The sequence below is a fragment of the Vitis vinifera genome, chromosome 6 (assembly GCF_030704535.1).
Source record: "Vitis vinifera cultivar Pinot Noir 40024 chromosome 6, ASM3070453v1".
Taxonomy (NCBI): domain Eukaryota; kingdom Viridiplantae; phylum Streptophyta; class Magnoliopsida; order Vitales; family Vitaceae; genus Vitis; species Vitis vinifera.
In genome coordinates this window covers 3744913-3762795 of record NC_081810.1, presented here as the reverse complement: position 1 = coordinate 3762795, position 17883 = coordinate 3744913, and the positions used below count along the sequence as shown (strand labels likewise).

Here is a 17883-nt window from a genome sequence, read left to right as displayed (position 1 = left end):
TTTATATAAGAGGAAAGAAACTCCCATGTGATTAAAGGATGTTACTTGATGTTTTTAACCTTTAATTAACAGCTTAGGCAAAGTTTGAATTTTTATCTAATGAGTGACAAGGGTCTTAGGTTTCTTAACAAGTACTGTTTGATTCCTTAGACAGTACTTTTTACAAGTCCACCATGTACTTACACATTGGTATTGTTGCATTCCTATACTTTCTTACTCCCTAATAAACCCTAAATTGATTTATTGGACTTGGCCTCATTTAGATTGATTTTTATTTTTATATATTTTTTAATAAATTTCTAAAAGGAACAAAAATAGTGAATAATTTTGAAAGATTTATCATCTATTTGAGTGATGAGTGAGCAAAGAAAGACATGCATGTATGATTTTTCAAGCAAATGGTCATAATAGTCATTTCCATTGTTTTTTTTATAATTTTTTTTTCTTTCTAGATTTGTAAATTTATTATTAACCTTTTAGATGTAATATTACTCTAAAAATATTTACCCATTTTTATTAAATGAAATCCAAATAACAAAATTTATAAAATAAATTTAATATCAAATTTATAAAATAAATTTAATATCAAATTATATATTAAAATATTAATAGAAACTCTTTTAGTCCATGTATTAAAATTTTAAATTTCTAAATAATGAAATTTAAAAAAAATAAAGAAAATTTTTTATAGTTGACAAGGTGTTTTTTTTTTTTTTTTTTTGAAAGTTACAGTTGAAAATGTTTTAGGTCTATTTGACAACTTTTTCAAGAATTGTTTTTGCTTTCCAAAAAAAAAAAAAAAATTAGAAAACACTTTGATAATCAAAAACTATTTTTTGTTTTTTTATTTTCAAGAACAAAAAAATAAATCTAGTGTTTCTAGAGGACGTGTTTTAGTTTTATTCACTTGAAAGTTGTTTTAAAAATTAATTATTAAAATAAAGATATAGATATATAAAAAAATTTAAAAATATTTCAAATTCTTAAATATATTTTGTTTTATATAATATTATAGAATAGTTTTCAAAAACTGTTTTTAAAAATTATTTTTTCATAACTGTTTCGTAAACAGTTACCAAATAGTAAATAATTTTATTTTTCTTTTTTTTAGCTTTTTTTGTTTCAATCCCTTTCATTTTTCCATTTTTTGACAATTGAACTATTACTGGAAACTCTCTTTTTGAGAGCCAACTTCCAAAATGCTCTGCAGATCTGCGCCCTTTTCTACCGCTGAGGACCACTTCAGCAAAATACATAAGAAAGTAGGGGGCAAAAGAAGAATATTATAAATTTCAGGGGTATTGGTGCAAAGAACCACCATTTTTTTTCTAATTTCGGTTTTCAATCCAACGCCCCTCGAGTCAGTCAGCTTCTTTTATCTCTCTCTTCCCCTCTCTTTCTCTCTCGTTCACCGGACTCCGGCGACATGTTCGACGGGAAAAGTTTTCTGGCGTATTCTCCTGAAATTCGATAGCTGAGATCCGATCAATCCTCTATAGTTGCTGGTATGCACCTGAAAGTTTCTTCTTCTCATCAATTTTATCCGGCGACTTCTATCCGTCATTAATTCTCTCTCCGGTATCCTCCATTTTTCGACGGCGAGATCCGACCAATTACCTCCGTCTGATTGGGATCCGAACATCTTGCTAGAGGTTAGATTTGGATCGAACAATAACTCTGCAAGTTTGATCTGATTTCTCGTTGATTTTTGTTTGAATATATGCTCAGCTCATATTCTGGCATTAGTCTTTTTAAATAACTCTTTACGGATTGGGTGGAAACAGTCGTTAATTTCTCCGGAGGTTGAATTCCTGGAATTCAGAAACTTCTCCGGAGATTGGACGATGAATTCGATGGCTTTGTGAATACAAAAATTTGCGCTTATTTCGTTATATATTTCTCATTGTAATAGGTTCGATGCTGAGCACGATACGGATATGGATTTATATGATTGATTTGGTGGATTGATGGATAAAATAAATAGATGGAGAATGTTGGCCTGCAAATATCTGAACCTTTCCTCCGACTATTGGGAACGTGAGCGAGAGTTGCGGCATAGCGTCAATGATGTCCCTTCAGCTTGTTGTTTGTTTGCAAAATTGGTATAATTTTCTTGGAGCATGGTAAAGATCTGTTAATATGTTCTCAGAGAGCTTTAGATTGAAGAAACTGTTACATCATTTATATATGAAAAGTAAATCTTGCTAGGATTATTTTTTGGGGAAAGAAGAAATGGAAACTAATCTCTCAAATATGAGGTCGAAGAGACGAGTCTATGATGGATGTGGTCAAATAGAAACAAATGGTTCTCTTCTCCCTGGTCTTTGTGATGATGTGGCGTTGAAATGTCTAGCTTTGGCTTGTAGATCTGATTATGCTTCATTATCATGCCTCAACACAAGGTTTAATAAGTTGATCAAAAGTGGGAATTTATATGGAGAGCGGAAGGTCTTAGGAATTGCGGAGCATTGGGTGTATTTGGTTTGTGACCTGAGGGGATGGGAGGCATTTGATGCCATGAGAAAGAAATGGATGAAATTGCCCAAAATCCCCTGTGATGAGTGTTTCAACCATGCAGATAAGGAGTCATTAGCTGTGGGCAGTGAATTGCTGGTCTTTGGCCGTGAATTTTATGATTTTGCGATTTGGAAGTATAGTTTAGTTAGAGGCAATTGGATCAAATGTCAAGGAATGAATCTCCCTCGTTGTTTGTTTGGGTCAAGTAGCCTTGGTTCCATAGCTATTGTTGCAGGTGGAAGTGATAAGAGCGGGAATGTCTTGAAATCAGCAGAATTATATGACTCTTCGTCGGGTAGATGGGAAATGTTACCCAACATGCACTCCCCTCGCAGATTGTGCTCTGGTTTTTTCATGGATGGGAAATTCTATGTGATTGGCGGGATGACAAGTCCTACTGATTCATTAACTTGTGGAGAGGAGTTTGATCTTAAGACTAGGGAATGGAGGAAAATAGAGGGAATGTATCCAAATGTCAATAGAGCTGCTCAGGCACCTCCTCTTGTGGCAGTTGTGGATAACCAGTTATATGCAGTTGAGTATCTAACAAACATGGTGAAGAAGTATGACAAGGAGAAGAACACATGGGATGTGTTGGGAAGGCTTCCAGTCAGGGCTGATTTGTCAAATGGTTGGGGCCTGGCTTTCAAGGCATGTGGGGAGCAACTTCTGGTTGTGGGTGGGCAAAGGGGACCAGAAGGTGAAGCTGTTGTGCTGAACTCTTGGCATCCAAAGTCAGGGGTCAAGGATGGCACATTGGATTGGAAGGTTATTGGTGTGAAGGAACATGTGGGGGTTTTCGTCTACAACTGTGCTGTCATGGGTTGTTAAGAATTCGGTCTTTAGATTGACTCAACAGGAGGAACAGGTATCTGCCATCTTGCCTGGCCTTTTAGGTTGCTTCCTGCTCATTTATCTGATTGACTAGAATAGATATTGTTGAGACAGCCTCTCTCAAGCTGAGAACTTGTTCCTTTTCTTTTAACATTACTGTATTTTGGATGTGTTCCTTATTTCCATGACCCTGCAAGTCTCTTTTCTGTCAAGAGGTCACTCTGGCAATGGTCTGCTCTCTTATCTTATTTTTCAAGTGATGTTTCAGATCCACATCCAAACTTTTCATACGAATAAATTGAAAAGCTTTATTGTTTCATGTTTTGAAGTTCATTCTTTGTTTATTGTTTACTGTCCTTTCCATTTTCATAGTTTGTTCCAGTGACTTCATGCTCCTTACTGTTGGTGCTTGGAAATAGAACAATGACTACTATGAATTTTGCAGCTTCAGACTTTGTGCTCTAAGCTTCATCTTGTCACAACTGTTCATTCATTTTACTAGTGGATTAAACATTTTTCCCCTCTGCAAGAAATTAATTTCTAGGCCTCTACAAGGCACAGATCCGGTGTAAAAGCTTTGATATTCCATACATTCTAGTAGGTTGTGGCATTTATATTGTCGTTTGTGGCTTCAGGTGGGTAAAGAACTCATTCTAGTTCTTGGTAAAGTCCTGAGTCCAAAATGCACATCCTTTGGGGAGTTCTTAAATTCATTTAGGCTAGTCAGACTTTTGCTCACATTGGTATAGATGCTTGAATGGTAAATCTCAGGTTAAATCTAGTGGAAAAGAGGCACTTGTCATCCTCATTCCCAGTGGTAGTTTCCAGGGGCAAAAACAGCCTAAGTTAGTTGGATGGATGTGTATTTATTATTTTTATATTGCTGCTTATCTTCTCTCCTGCCTTTTATTTTTTTTTAATCCTGCAAGATTGTTGTACTGGCTCTTCTCAGGTCATCAAAGTGCAAAATGAATTTTTTTTTAGTTTGTCTTCTTGGTGGTATTGGGAACCCTGGTGAGCATGATTCTCCTCTCTGAGTATTATTCTGAGAGGTGTTGTAATCCTACCCTATGCATATGTTCCGGATTATTATTCCAAATTCCACTGACTTCTTTTCATTCTTAGCAACTCAAATGCTGTCATACTTCTCTATTAGCTCATCATGGATCGGATTCGCAGTTTCATAAATGGATGCAAATCCACTTTATCTGCAATCTTAGCTCTGTATTATTGAATAATGACATTCTCTTTCAATGTACTTAAATGCCTTATCCTTGGTCGCCATTTTGGATTTGGGAATTATTAATATTCCTTTTCAAAGGCATCCGACAGTGCCTGCAAAATTGACTATGTCTAAGTTCTTTAAAATAATTTCTAACAAATTTTGGATTATATGCTTGCAGTTGGAAAGAGTGCATTCTTTTTGGATACTATTTGAAACGAGTCCAATTTGGCTGCTCATAGGGGATCAGTCATTCATGCACCTTTGGTAGTTTGATTGATTTTCCCAAGATATCAACCAAAACATTGGTTGAATTTGTTGATTCTCACTTCATTTTCACCTTTGTCCCATGAGATATGATTGTTAATCACAGGGAAAAGGGTTATGAACCGTGCTAAATGAACTTATCATTTCCAAACGATATATGGCTGGGTATGGCTGGATATGGCTGGATACAGATTGTTTTTGTATATAGTCGAAATTCATCATTTGAAAACCTAACTGGAAACCTCTCCGATGGTGATCTTTTGAGAGGTCATCTGTGGACTTTGCGTTTCTTTCTCAACTTCCTTTTTGGATGACGGCCTAACACCTTTGCTTATCCCTTTCTTTGTTTGATGTCTAACTCAAACGCGCATTCATTGACTTGTCCATCTTTTTTTTAAGTAAAGGCTCGAAAGAGAGAGGGGAAGATCGATAGAAATAAAAACAAAACAAAAACGAGGACAAAGACGGGGACACGTGATGTTAGTTAAAGGCAAATAGAGCAAGTGAAGAGTGAGGACTTTTCCTTTGTTGGGTTTTGTGTTCCTCACGCAATTTCCTGCTTCAGGACAATCTTATTCTCATCCATGGCCTCAGAAAGAGTTTCCAAAAAAATTTTAAAAAAGAAAAAAAATAAAAAGGTTGAAAACTTGACTCCTACCTCTTCCCATTTATTTTCTCTAGTGCCCCCAAAGCTACGCCAATGACCCACTGTCTCCTTCTCTGAGCTGGGGTCATGCCCAACATCCTTTCAACTTTAGAAAGGATTTATTATTAGAAATCTAGTTTTATGGTCTAAGATCATGCTTAATGGTTTTTTATTTATTTTTTCTGTTTGAAATTTCAGAATTATGTATGAGGTGTAGGATATTGTTTTTTACAATAATTTTTTTTTATATAAAAGGTAAAAAATTCTTATACAAATAGTATAAATTTATTTTATATTCTTAAAAATTATTTTAAAAATTGAGATATTTAAAGTTTTTTTAATTATTTAAAAAAAAAAACATTAGATTTTTTTGAAGAATTGTGTTTTCAACCCACTTGGGTTTGATAATTAAGGTAAGATCCTCCAACTACCCATAATTGATTATAAGGATATGAGATAACAATGAACAAAAATACCCTTTGACTCATTTTTGTTTTTATTTTACCACTCTTTACATGCCACTACTAGCAAATTCTCTTTTATTTAACCATTTTTAAATTTTTCATTATTTTTTTTAAACTCTTTCATAAATAATTGAAAAATCAATATTATTTTCTATTTTTAAATTATAAATAAACAAAAATTATACTAATGATTCAAATACTATTTTGGAAAATACTTTTTTTTTAAATATTAATTTAAATAAATAAAAATTATATTTTACAATTTAGAAGTAAATAATTTAATGATTAAAAAACTATTTAAAATAAATATATTCACTATTTTCTTTTCTTTTATACTAAAAAGTATTTAAATTTTTTTTTTTTACTATTATAAAATAAAAAGTTTAATTTTTTTTTTAATCTTCTTTCTTTCTTATTTTAATAACTTTTTAAACATGACTTTTAATAATAAGTTATATGAAATGTTGCAAATTTGTTTACTAAAGATTTTTTTAATGATTTGAATTAATTAAAAATTTATTAAAAAAAAAAAAAGAAAGAAAAATAATGGATGGATAACTTTTATTTTAGATACCCAATTAAAATGTTTTCATATGACCTAATTTTAGAAGTGTATATCTATACCTAGTAGAGATTGAATTTTTCTTATATAAATGGGTTGAAGGGTATATTTACTCATTTTAGATGAAAACAAGTAGTTAAAAATTATATAGATTATGCTTGAGCTTGATTTAAAAATATTTTTCAAGTTTTTATTTTTTATTTTTTATTTTTATTTTTATATTGTCTTTTTTTGAAAATACATTTAATTAAAAAATGAAAACCTTGTTTAATACTATTTTTTTTATATGAAATTAATAAAAAGAATTAAATTTCATTTATTCATTTATTGTGTCATTGTACAATGATATCACATTAACTTTACAAGGAAAATGTACTAAGTGTACAAGACTACTCTTTATGAAATATTTCAATCTATTCTAAACTATTTTTTTATTTTTCTTATCATCCACGAATTGTACACATATGTTATGCATTTTATTTAATTCTTATATGGAAATTCCAATAACTTTCACAATAATGATATTTGGGGAAAAAATTTGATCATAAGTCATCCATCATTTTCTCAACTAAACCATTATAAATATAATTAAACACACATGCCCAATATTTTTCCTAGTAATGATATTTGGGGAAAAAAATTTGATCATAAATCATCCACTATTTTCTCAATTAAACCATTAGAAATATGATTAAACACACTATATGGATACATAACTTACAAGGGATATGAAATTTGTGTCATTGTACAAAGGTATTACACTAACTGTACAAGGGAAATATACTAAGTTTACAAGAGTGTACAAGACCATCATTTATAAAAGATTTCAATTGATTCTAAATAACTCCTTTATTTTTCTTATCACCCAAAGGTCATATACTTATGCCATGCACTTTATTTAATTTTCACATGAAAATTCCAATATTTCCCCTAATAATGATATTTAGGAAAATTTTTTTTACCCTAAGTCATCCACAATTTTTCCAACCAAACCATTGAAAACATAGTTAACACACCTGCATGGATACATAATTTAGGAAGGATATGAAATTTGTGTCACTATACAAGAGTATTACATTAATTGTATAAGGAAAATGTGTCAAGTATACAATGGTGTATAAGACTCTTAATAGGTTTTGTATGATTTTTAAACAACTTGAGTTTGACATTAAGACGATTATTGATAAGATTTTTTTTTTTACTAAACTATGCCATTAACACCTTCCCTACAAAAATTAATACATAAGAAATAAAATTAAAATCAATCATGTTTGAATTGTTCATTATAAGTAAACTAAATGAAATACATATTTTTACTATTTTGTTTTTATAAACATAATTTTATTGTTGTCAATAGAGATTACAAATTATATTTAAATGGAATTAAAATAAACAAAAATTATTTTCATAACATTTTTATTTTTTTTTAAATCATTAATTTAAATTATGAAATTAGTTTTTAAATTAAAAATATTTATTGTAATTAGAGGTTTGAAGATTTCATGAATTTTATCTTATTACTTTTAAAAAATCGCTTTAATAAGAAAATATTTATTTTAATAGTTTTCAATATTTAAATATTTATTTAGAAATATTTAGGATCAGTGTGGAAAACAATTAGGTAATTTTGGAATGGAAAAATTTTGAATATCTTGAAGACTTTAATTATGCCCATTACTAGAAATATTGTCTTCTTGATTAATATTATATATATGCATGTGAGTGTTTATATTATTTCTAAAATAATATGAGAAATAATAAACATCATGTGTCTAATTTGCAATAATAATAATAATAATAATAATATTTTATGAGGTATTTAAAAATTATATAATATATATGAGAAATAATATACAACATATTTATTATTTTGTAAGTAAAAAACAAAAAAAAATTTGCTAAGCTATTTAAAAATTATTTATTATATATATTATATAAGTTTGAAAAAAAAATATTTGATGTCTAATTTGCAAGCTAGAACAAATAAAGAATACTAATATTTTATGAGGTGTTTAAAAATTGTTTAATATATATAAGACATAATATAAGTTTGAAATAAAAAATAACATTTATTATATATTATGTAAGTTTTCAAGGTATTTAAAAAATATTTATTATATATTATGTAAGTTTGAAAAAAAAAAAAAAATTTGATGAGGTATTTAAAAGTTATTTACTTCAAAAATGCATTTAACAATAATAATTTTTAACCATTTATCTTTCATATTTAATTTAATGGAGAAAAATTATTGGGAAATGATTCAACTTAATCCCACTAATAAATAGGTGAGAGAAAGATAAAATAGTTAAAAGAGAGAATGAGAAAGATAGAGTGAATTAGTTTTTTTATTTAATAGTTAAGGGTATTCTAGGGATTATTTAAAGTCAATATCCTTTTTCTCAATTTCTACTATTTCATTGGGTTTTGAGTTTAAATTACAGGTGAAATGAGGACCTTAACTCAATTACCAAGTCTAGTTAGGTTAAAAACAGAATTCTCCTTAGGTTTTTAATTATATTTTTTTTTTAAAAAAAAAGAAAAGCATGCCAACACTATTATATTCTTTAACAATATTTTAAGAATATAATAATGCTATTTTTTATGATATGGTAGTATGACATAATCACTGAGGAATAAAGATAAAGTCAATACGAGATTATCATGTCATTGTTTTAAGTATCAATAAGGCAATGAATCAATTAAATTATATATTTATTTATTTATTTAAAAGAAATGCAGAAAAGATGGGTGGTTTCGGCATTTTCCAATGGTGCTTAAATTTCTTAAAAAGAAAAAGAGGGAAAAGAAAAAAAAGGAAGAAAATGTGGCAAGAGCTAAAAACTAGAAACCAAAAAGAAGGTTGTGGGATGCCAATATCCGCGAGGTGGAAATGAGGTGGCAAGAAAGCCAAGGGTAGAATCTTTAAACGCACCATGTCACCTGCCACGTGTGAAAAGACAGATCCAGCAATAGGACATGACATGGCATTAAGCTGTCAGAGGCTGCTCTCTACCTGACGTCACTTGTCTCTGTACTTCATCCCCAATTCCTAACCACTGCGCTTTTAGTACCTTTCTCTCTCTAAAGCTCTCTTCTTTCTGGGTTTCCAAACGGATCGCAACTGCTAACCCCACCATCCGCACAATCCATTCCCAAGGTGCGAATCTTATGCTTTTTCTTAGTTCCTATCATGTTTGGTTACTGAGAAAATGCAAGAAAATTGAAGAAGATGAATTCTGCATTCTTGGACTTTTTTCCATTTGGGATTGGAATTTCCGTTCCAAAAAAAATAAAAAAAATCTCCTTTTGATTCAAGTGAGCTAAGTCAATCCTTGCTTCTTTTCTTTTCGCGGTTTTCTCAGTAGCCAGCCGTGGGAGAATCAGGTTTTAGAGGTTTTGCTGTTATTGTTATCTCTTATTATAAATTTTTAAAATTTTTTGTTCCACTGGACTGATATTTTTCCACAGAGTAAAGAAATGGGAAACACGGGAAGCAGTCGCCGGCGACACCAGCGGAGCCACCGCAACCACCCAGCTCTGCCGCCTCAGCTATCACCCCAACCTGAAATTACTGCAAACAGATACGTTTTTGCCGCTGCCACAGCTTACACATCAGCGTACCCTAACCCTAATCAACCTTACTACTATAATTACAATGGTCACTACCCTCCTGTGCCGGTACCGTTATCGGGTTCGTACACCCGCCTTCATCGCGCTGGCGGTGCAATCCCAAATTGGGTTGGTGGGCACCAACCTTGCGGGGTGGCTCCGCCCCCACCTGCCCCTTATGTTGAGCATCAGAAGGCAATTACTATCCGAAACGATGTGAATATTAAAAAAGAAACATTGAGAGTTGAACCAGATGAAGAGAATCCGGGGAAGTTTCTGGTTGCTTTCACTTTTGATGCTACTGCAGCTGGAAGGTACATTTTGTCTCCCTGATGGTCTGTTTGGTTGGGAGGAATTCATGGGAAAGGAAAAGAAAACTTGCATTTGTTTAGGAATTTTAAGTTTCCATATCCTCTACTATGATATCTTAGAGGTTGAATTGGACATAAAGAGTTTGATGCACACTGCCTTAAAATGTATGAAATGTGAATTATGACCTATTGCTTGCAGAAGAAACTGGTATGAAATTTGATTTGAATACTAGAGTTGCAATAATTAGGTTATACATGTTTCATTTTATACAATTTCCTGAACTTCAACTCTGGATGTTTGGTAGTGTTGTGGTAATATTTTAGCATATTAATATATAGAATCATAAATAAAAAAATATTTTTCCGGAGTACTTCATTGTTGTTTGAAATGCATATAATCACGCTGATGGCCAATGGGTATAGGTTGGAGGTCGGGGTTGGGTGGCGGAATGTTTGGTGCCATTGACAATGATTAATTTGCATCTCTTGCTTTTAGCCGTTCATCTTGTTATGTATGCACAGAGTCCAAAAGTTTATTCCCAGAGGGAGTCAACTTCGAAAAGTGGAAGTAAACTCTCCATTAGGTTCACACAAGAAGTTACTTGTTTAGTATGAAATTTGCAGAATACATGAGGACATCACTTATATTTAGTAATTGGGGTTACAATTGAATTTTTTAGCATGAAATATTGAACTCAAAATCCTTGCCCCTTGACAACTGGGGCTGAAACTGAACCTTTTACTATATGATGTATCTTTGGTGGAAGTTTGGCAAGGACACCCCTATTTTTGCATTTTTCTCTGAACTGGAGATTATGTTGTCTTCACGATGCTTTTGTGTTCCATTGTGATCTCAGATTATAACAATCTGAAGTTTCATATATCAGAATATTCCAAAAATGAAATTATCTAAAGTAATTTTTGGCATAAGAATCAACTGTTCATAGTTTTGAATTGTGTCTTGGTCGTGTTTCTGATTAATCTTATTTTAAGATGTTTCCATGAATGATATTGTTGGTCATATTTGACTTTGACATCATCACCCTGCTTTGAATAAAATGTAACATTTCCATTGGCAATTCCTAGAGTGAGTCTTGTTTAATGTAAAAAAGGATCAGGTTTGTTATACCATAGGAAAGATTTCATAATTGCTGTGACTTTTTTATTTTAAGAAGGAAAAGGAAACATGAAGGCACACCTTGTTGCATGAGATACCAATGGCTGAAAGAATAAATTGCTTCATATTTCTACCCTGCAGTCTATGGCTGCAGAAAGCCTAGTTGCAATTGGCTTTCTTTATGCTTTCATTTGTGAAGGATGCTTGCTATGGTGTGGCATAGCCTTCTTTCTCGAAGATGCATGAAGTGATCCTATTGGACAAGCTCAACAGCGTTTGGTAGGCAAACAGAAAGTCTATTAAAAGACACCTAAGAAAAGGGGCTGCACCCTATGTACACAGGGGGTCAACAGCCTTTGGAGAAATTGTGACCACATTTTTTCTCCTCCCCCACAAATATCCAACATTTGTTACACTAAGCTGTACTGATTCTTCTATCTACCTATGTTTTTCCATCTTTAATATATAAGAAAATGCTTCATTTTCTGGAATGTTTTGCCAAACATCTTGTCTGACAAAGTGGCATGAATTGTAACTTTTGGAAAGCAAGAGATATTTATGCCGTGCGCCTATTTAGAGCAGCTATTTGGAGAACCTGGTTGGATCATGTTACCTATTATTGATAGAGTTCCATCTTAACCCTCCTTTTCCCTCTTTCCTGCATGCAGCATCACAGTTGTATTTTTTGGCAAAGAAGGCATTAGCGGTGACCTGATTACAGTGAAGGAAGGCGTGATTGAACCTGTGACGGTGTCTTTCCAGCAAGGTCTTGATCAGAAGTTCAAACAACCTTCTGGAACTGGGATTGACTTCTCAATGTTTGAGGAAACAGAGTTAATGCAGGAGAGTGATATCAAAGTTTGTCCTCTCCTGGTGAAGGCTGGGGCATACCCATTGGACCATAGCCAATCAGAAGGAAATCTGACTGGGAATTCTCAGATCACCCAGGCTGTGTTTGAGAAGGAGAAAGGTGTACAACAAGTGCGGGTTGTGAAACAGATACTGTGGGCAGAGGGGATGAGATATGAGCTGCAGGAGATTTTTGGGATTGGGAATTCTGTTGATGACAATGCTGATGGTACTGATTCTGGGAAAGAGTGTGTCATCTGCTTGTCAGAACCAAGAGACACAACTGTCCTCCCTTGCAGACACATGGTATATAATAATTCTATTTCTTCCTTTATTTTCTCCCTGTCTGCTAATTTTTTTTTCTCTTCTGTGTTGACTGGAAAAGGAGTCAATAGGCAGTCATTCCACTGATTAAAACAAGGCTGTCAGACTGACAGCATGCCTTTAGTGTCTTTTGTATCCTGGTCAGAATGTGCCTCAATTAGCAACTATTACCAACAACTGGGATTTGAAGATCATTGGATAAATGTTTAATTTTAGAACACAAAGTAATGAAATAGGTTCCAGTTGACTTAGATTGGCGTACTGGTAGTATACCCAGAGTTTTCCCATAATAATATGCTCCATCAGATTAAGTTTATTGGTCAAGGATTACTTATCAAAAATTGCTGTTTTAAGTTGGATATGAACGCTTGGGAGCTCCACCTCAGTTTATTAAGTCCTGTTCTCCATGGATGGGTTGGTTCAACCTACATGCATACACATTAAAACTGAAGAAAACAGATTTGGATGAGAATCATGATCCAGTCAGCTAATCTCATCCACACCTCAGGAGGAAGTATTTCTTGAAGTTTATGTATTTCATTTGCGTTAAATCTTATCAATCTTATGCTTAGATTTTAAAGCTTAAATTGTTGAACATTTTAGTTTCTTGTGTCTAATTATGGGTTGGTTGGATTTTGTTTGGACTATTGGTGCAGTGTATGTGTGGTGGGTGTGCCAAGGTTTTGAGGTTCCAGATGAACCGATGCCCTATTTGCCGACAACCAGTTGAGCAGCTCCTAGAGATCAAGGTAAACAACAAATCTGACGTGTGAGGACCATATGATGTTGCTATAGGATGGTCTCATAGGACTTCTCAACAATATGTCTATAGACTAGAGGTAAGATGCAGCATGAAGGTTTGGAGGCCTTGCTTTGGTTCTAATGCAATGCTTCTAATGTGGATGTTGCACTGGAAATAGTGAGAGTTAGATACTTCCAATACATACAGAAAATCATGTTTGCTTTGGAAATAATTTTGCTGCAGGAAAGAAATTCCACTGTAAGCATGTTGATTCATGGTGTTTCCTTCTGATTGTCTCTGGGATTTTTAAGGAAATTGAAGTTCTAACACTCTACCCATCTGCCTCAAAATGTGAGGAGAAAACGACTGTATATTTTCCAGAAATTATTAATTTCTGCTATAAAGTGTTTTTTTTTACTTGTTAGGCATTGAAGGTGTAAATTTCACTCTAAAGAATTATGTCCCATTTGTAAAATCTCCTTGCCCCAGGGTCAGTAGCACCTTTCTTATTTGTAATGTATCATGTTTTTTTTTTCTTAATTTTTTTTTTTTTAAAAACAATTTATCTGAAAAATAAAATTTCAGACATCCCAGTTCTTTTAGGGACCAAACGACTACATTAGTGTGAACACATGAAATTGATTATTTAGTTCAATTTTCTTGTGTATAGATATATGGGTCTTGGGGATTCTCGTGGCTTGATGAAGCGTGTTCACAATGATTCGAACACCTTCCTTGAAAATGGGATATCAGGGGAGGATGGATGTGCTACTGTGCATATGTTGCACATTGAATATGACTTATGGAGATTCATGTCATATATGTTATTGATTGGACATGCATAATTTCATAATTATAATGTTGCATGTGTTCACAATCTTGAGAGGTCATTAAGCTAGTAACTAGGTTGGTGGTCACTTTGAGTCGTAAATGATTGAAATTATAAAGTAATCATATATCCTCGTTAACTTGGAGATGAATATTTAATAGAGGCATCATAATATCTCTTAGGGAATAGTCATGTCTTCTCGAGCAAGATATGGAAATATAAAATGATCATAGAAAGTGAATTTTTGAATTAAAATATAATTTAATTGATGAATAATAAAATTCTAATCAAATTAAGATATTAGTTTGCATGTGCAGTGACATAGTAGGTCAAGGACAATGCTTTTATTAATTAATTGATTTGAATTAATTTACATAAAATATAATAGTGTGATTAATTTTCTTTAGTGGAGTAAAGATAGACCCTATTATTTTATGGGTCATGGTGGCCCATGCTTGAGTTATCAATTTCATGTGCATAATTATTTGAGTGAACAATTGAGAAATTGGGTTGTACCATAAGGGTTAAGGGATTAGATGAGACTTATTAAGGCTAAGGTGATAATTTTATCCTAATATTAAGACCTATAGTAAGGAAATTATATTTGAATCTACCAAATTTCTTTTTACATTTATCAAATTTCTTTTTACATCCTACTTATTTACATATCCACTTTAAAATATTAACCTTATTAATATATTCACATGCAAATTTCCAATATACCTAAATGACTCTTCCCATTCTTCTCTTCAATGCCCATCTTCTTCCTCATTTTTGTCTTAATTTTTTTCTTCTCAACAATTAACCTTAAGAGAAAATATTTTTTAGCGCTTATTTTTATCTAAATTTTGACAAAAAAAACTTTATTGTAAAAATAGTTGAAAAACAATTAATAAGAATTTAGAAATGATTTAGAAGTGAGACATTGTGAAAAAAAAATGGAAGAGAAATAATAATAATAATAACAATAATAAAACTCATTTTGTGGTGCTCGGACTTGAAAGGCCATACACCATGTAAATGTTTGGGCCTTAGTGTGTTGGACACTAAGAAGGGGTTCGTGTTGGAATCTCTAGATTTCTCTATTAAAGCTAATTAATTAATTAGAACTCAAGTATGTTAGATTAAGTGACTCAAACCCAATTTGGGCACAAGTCACTTAAGCCCGCAAAGAATCCTATACAAACTTGTGGATATAGCCTTTAAAAATATGAAATAATGTAATAAATTTGGACAATTTCACTTTATCCATCATTATTCCATGTATTATACTTTATGAGCATTTTGACGTAGCATCTCTAGCATTATATATGACTTGAGTGCATTTAGAGTTGTATAGAAGATTCAAGTCATGGGTTCTTTATAAGTAGATGATTTGTTCATAGTCAGTTTGTAGAATTAGATAATCTATTTGAGGTTGTAGTGTACCACCTTTTACTTCGAGGGATGACTGGTTTTGGCCATTAGGATGAGATTCTCTTGGTGAGTGCACTAATATGTATAGTTGCACATTTAACAAGACATACAGTGAATCATGATATAAAGCTATTGAGTAGTTATAACTTCACCAAGTTGTTATTTTGTATTGTTCTTCAACCTTAAGAGAATATTGAGTTTATGCAAAAGTTTGATCTATGGGTAAAATCCTAAAGTGATAATAAATTATCCCATGAATCAGGTCACTATTGATGGAAGCAAGTCGTAACAAGTATTCTCAAATGAAACGTCATAATATCTCATGGACTTTGAAATAATGTGTTATCTTGGGTGATCATAAGGATTTGTGATCATAAAATTTGTGGAATCGTACTAATTCCTTTAATGGAATTTAACATACGTTTTTAATGAGTTAGAGTACGTCATTTGATCACATAATATGAAGATTTATAACTTAAGGATTGTAAAGGTAGTCTTGAAAAGCCAATAGCTTTTATCTTGTTATAATACAAATGACCAGTTCATGGGGAAATTATATATGGTAGATAGTAGGTTACAGACCTGAGCACTTAGTGTCTTATTGTAATATACATAGGACATTAGAGTGTAGTTGATTCTATGTAATAGCATGTTGAGTCAACTTCAGAATTGGATTATAAGGGAGTCAATACTATCTTATGAGTCTTAGTGGTCCCCATGATTTATGATTTATGAGGGTTAGATGAGTTTTTGGTTCATTTGTGTGCATGTAGACATTTTAGTAATTATGCAAGGTTGCACATGGGTAAGTGAACAATATCCTTGAATTGGGTTAATTGATTAATTGAAGTTCTATTAGATTAATTAATCAATTAACAATCTTTTTAGGCTAGATTAAGTGACCTAAACCCATGGTGGACTTAAATCACTTAAGCCTAGTAAAAAACCTATAAATATCCCTCATAGGGATTAGGGTTTCAATCTTCTTATCTCTTCCTTTAATTTAAAGAAAGAGCAACCTAACTTCCAAATCTGCACCATCTCAGTTCCTAGACTCACGGTGGAGTTATTAGCTGAAAGATGATTGAGTGTACAAGATCTTTTACGATTTTAAAGTATTCTACACTAACAAGAATCGATTCATGAACATCCAGATCATAGGTATGACACATTTCTCTAAATGTATGGTATTATTGTTGGTTTTGAATGTCATTATTTTTTATATGTGATAGATTTAGAAAGCCTAAGATAGGATTACATACATCCTAATGATCTAAGGCTTGGGAATGGAGCAATTCGAGGTTTCCCAACAATCCCTTTAGGGGTTTAAGTTTTTTTTAGCATTTTGTCCATCGTCTTCCAAAGAGAGATTGAGAGTGAACTATAGCCACCCTCAAGAGAGGAAGAGAAGTTCACCCTTCATTTGTGTCAAGATTTATGAAAAGAGAGATTAGGTGGAAAATCGTTGAATAGATGAGATTTACGACGACTATTGTGGATTTGACATCTTTTTCAAATTGTATTCAATCTGAGAACATCCATATCATAAGTATGAGTTTCTATCTCTAGATCTAGTCTCTATTATGATTTTTATTATCATATTATTCGGTTGCGTTAAATCTAGAAAGTCTAAGGATAGATAACATGTATCAACAAGATTCTAGGTCAGGGAACGGGGTAATCTAGGGTTCCCATCACTTTATAAGCTCGATGTCATGATCATTTAAATCAAATAGATAGCTTAATCTGAAACAAGGGATCCAACTAAGGAATTGAAACTCAAAAGAATGGGATAACGGTTTTCAACAGAAATAGAGTAAATAATCTGTGTGGGTGGTCTTGTTTCAAGTAAAGGTTGAACTTCTTTTGTAACATGCCCACCAATATTCTTAATTGAATTTTTGGTAAATTATGTCATTTTATATATTATTTATAAATTATTTAAAATAAATTATTTATCTGAAATTAATTTTTATTTAATAATATATATATATATATATATATATATAATTCTCAAATCTAACTTAAATTATTTCATCAAATCTTCATAATAATTAATTACCTTTTGAAGTGTTATCTCTTCTTATTTCCTTCACCTATATGACATTTAATTTCTCAATACAAATAATAATAATTATCAACAAACAAAATGAGATTTTAAAATTTGTATTAA

At 32.1% G+C, this 17883-nt stretch overlaps 2 protein-coding genes across 2 annotated transcripts; both read left to right on the top strand.

The window, feature by feature from the left end:
* Window positions 1-1257: 1257 nt before the first annotated feature.
* LOC100255357 (F-box/kelch-repeat protein At5g60570) lies at window positions 1258-3670 on the top strand. The gene is made up of 2 exons (XM_010652850.3): window positions 1258-1652; window positions 1913-3670. The coding sequence occupies exon 2, from the start codon at window positions 2233-2235 to the stop codon at window positions 3346-3348; it is 1116 nt and encodes a 371-aa protein (XP_010651152.1). The 5' UTR covers window positions 1258-1652; window positions 1913-2232; the 3' UTR covers window positions 3349-3670.
* Window positions 3671-9490: 5820 nt separating this feature from the next.
* On the top strand, window positions 9491-13893 carry LOC100250186 (probable E3 ubiquitin-protein ligase LOG2). Its single transcript, XM_002285075.4, has 4 exons — window positions 9491-9670; window positions 9982-10436; window positions 12219-12705; window positions 13380-13893. The coding sequence occupies exons 2-4, from the start codon at window positions 9991-9993 to the stop codon at window positions 13494-13496; spliced, it is 1050 nt and encodes a 349-aa protein (XP_002285111.1). The 5' UTR covers window positions 9491-9670; window positions 9982-9990; the 3' UTR covers window positions 13497-13893.
* The last annotated feature ends 3990 nt before the right edge of the window (window positions 13894-17883 follow it).

Coding starts and splice junctions, on each gene's coding strand:
- LOC100250186 (XM_002285075.4), top strand. CDS start 9,991: ATGGGAAACACGGGAAGCAGTCGCCGGCGACACCAGCGGAGCCACCGC. Junction 10,437..12,218: donor GATGCTACTGCAGCTGGAAG/GTACATTTTGTC, acceptor TCCTGCATGCAG/CATCACAGTTGTATTTTTTG. Junction 12,706..13,379: donor TCCTCCCTTGCAGACACATG/GTATATAATAAT, acceptor CTATTGGTGCAG/TGTATGTGTGGTGGGTGTGC.
- LOC100255357 (XM_010652850.3), top strand. CDS start 2,233: ATGGAAACTAATCTCTCAAATATGAGGTCGAAGAGACGAGTCTATGAT.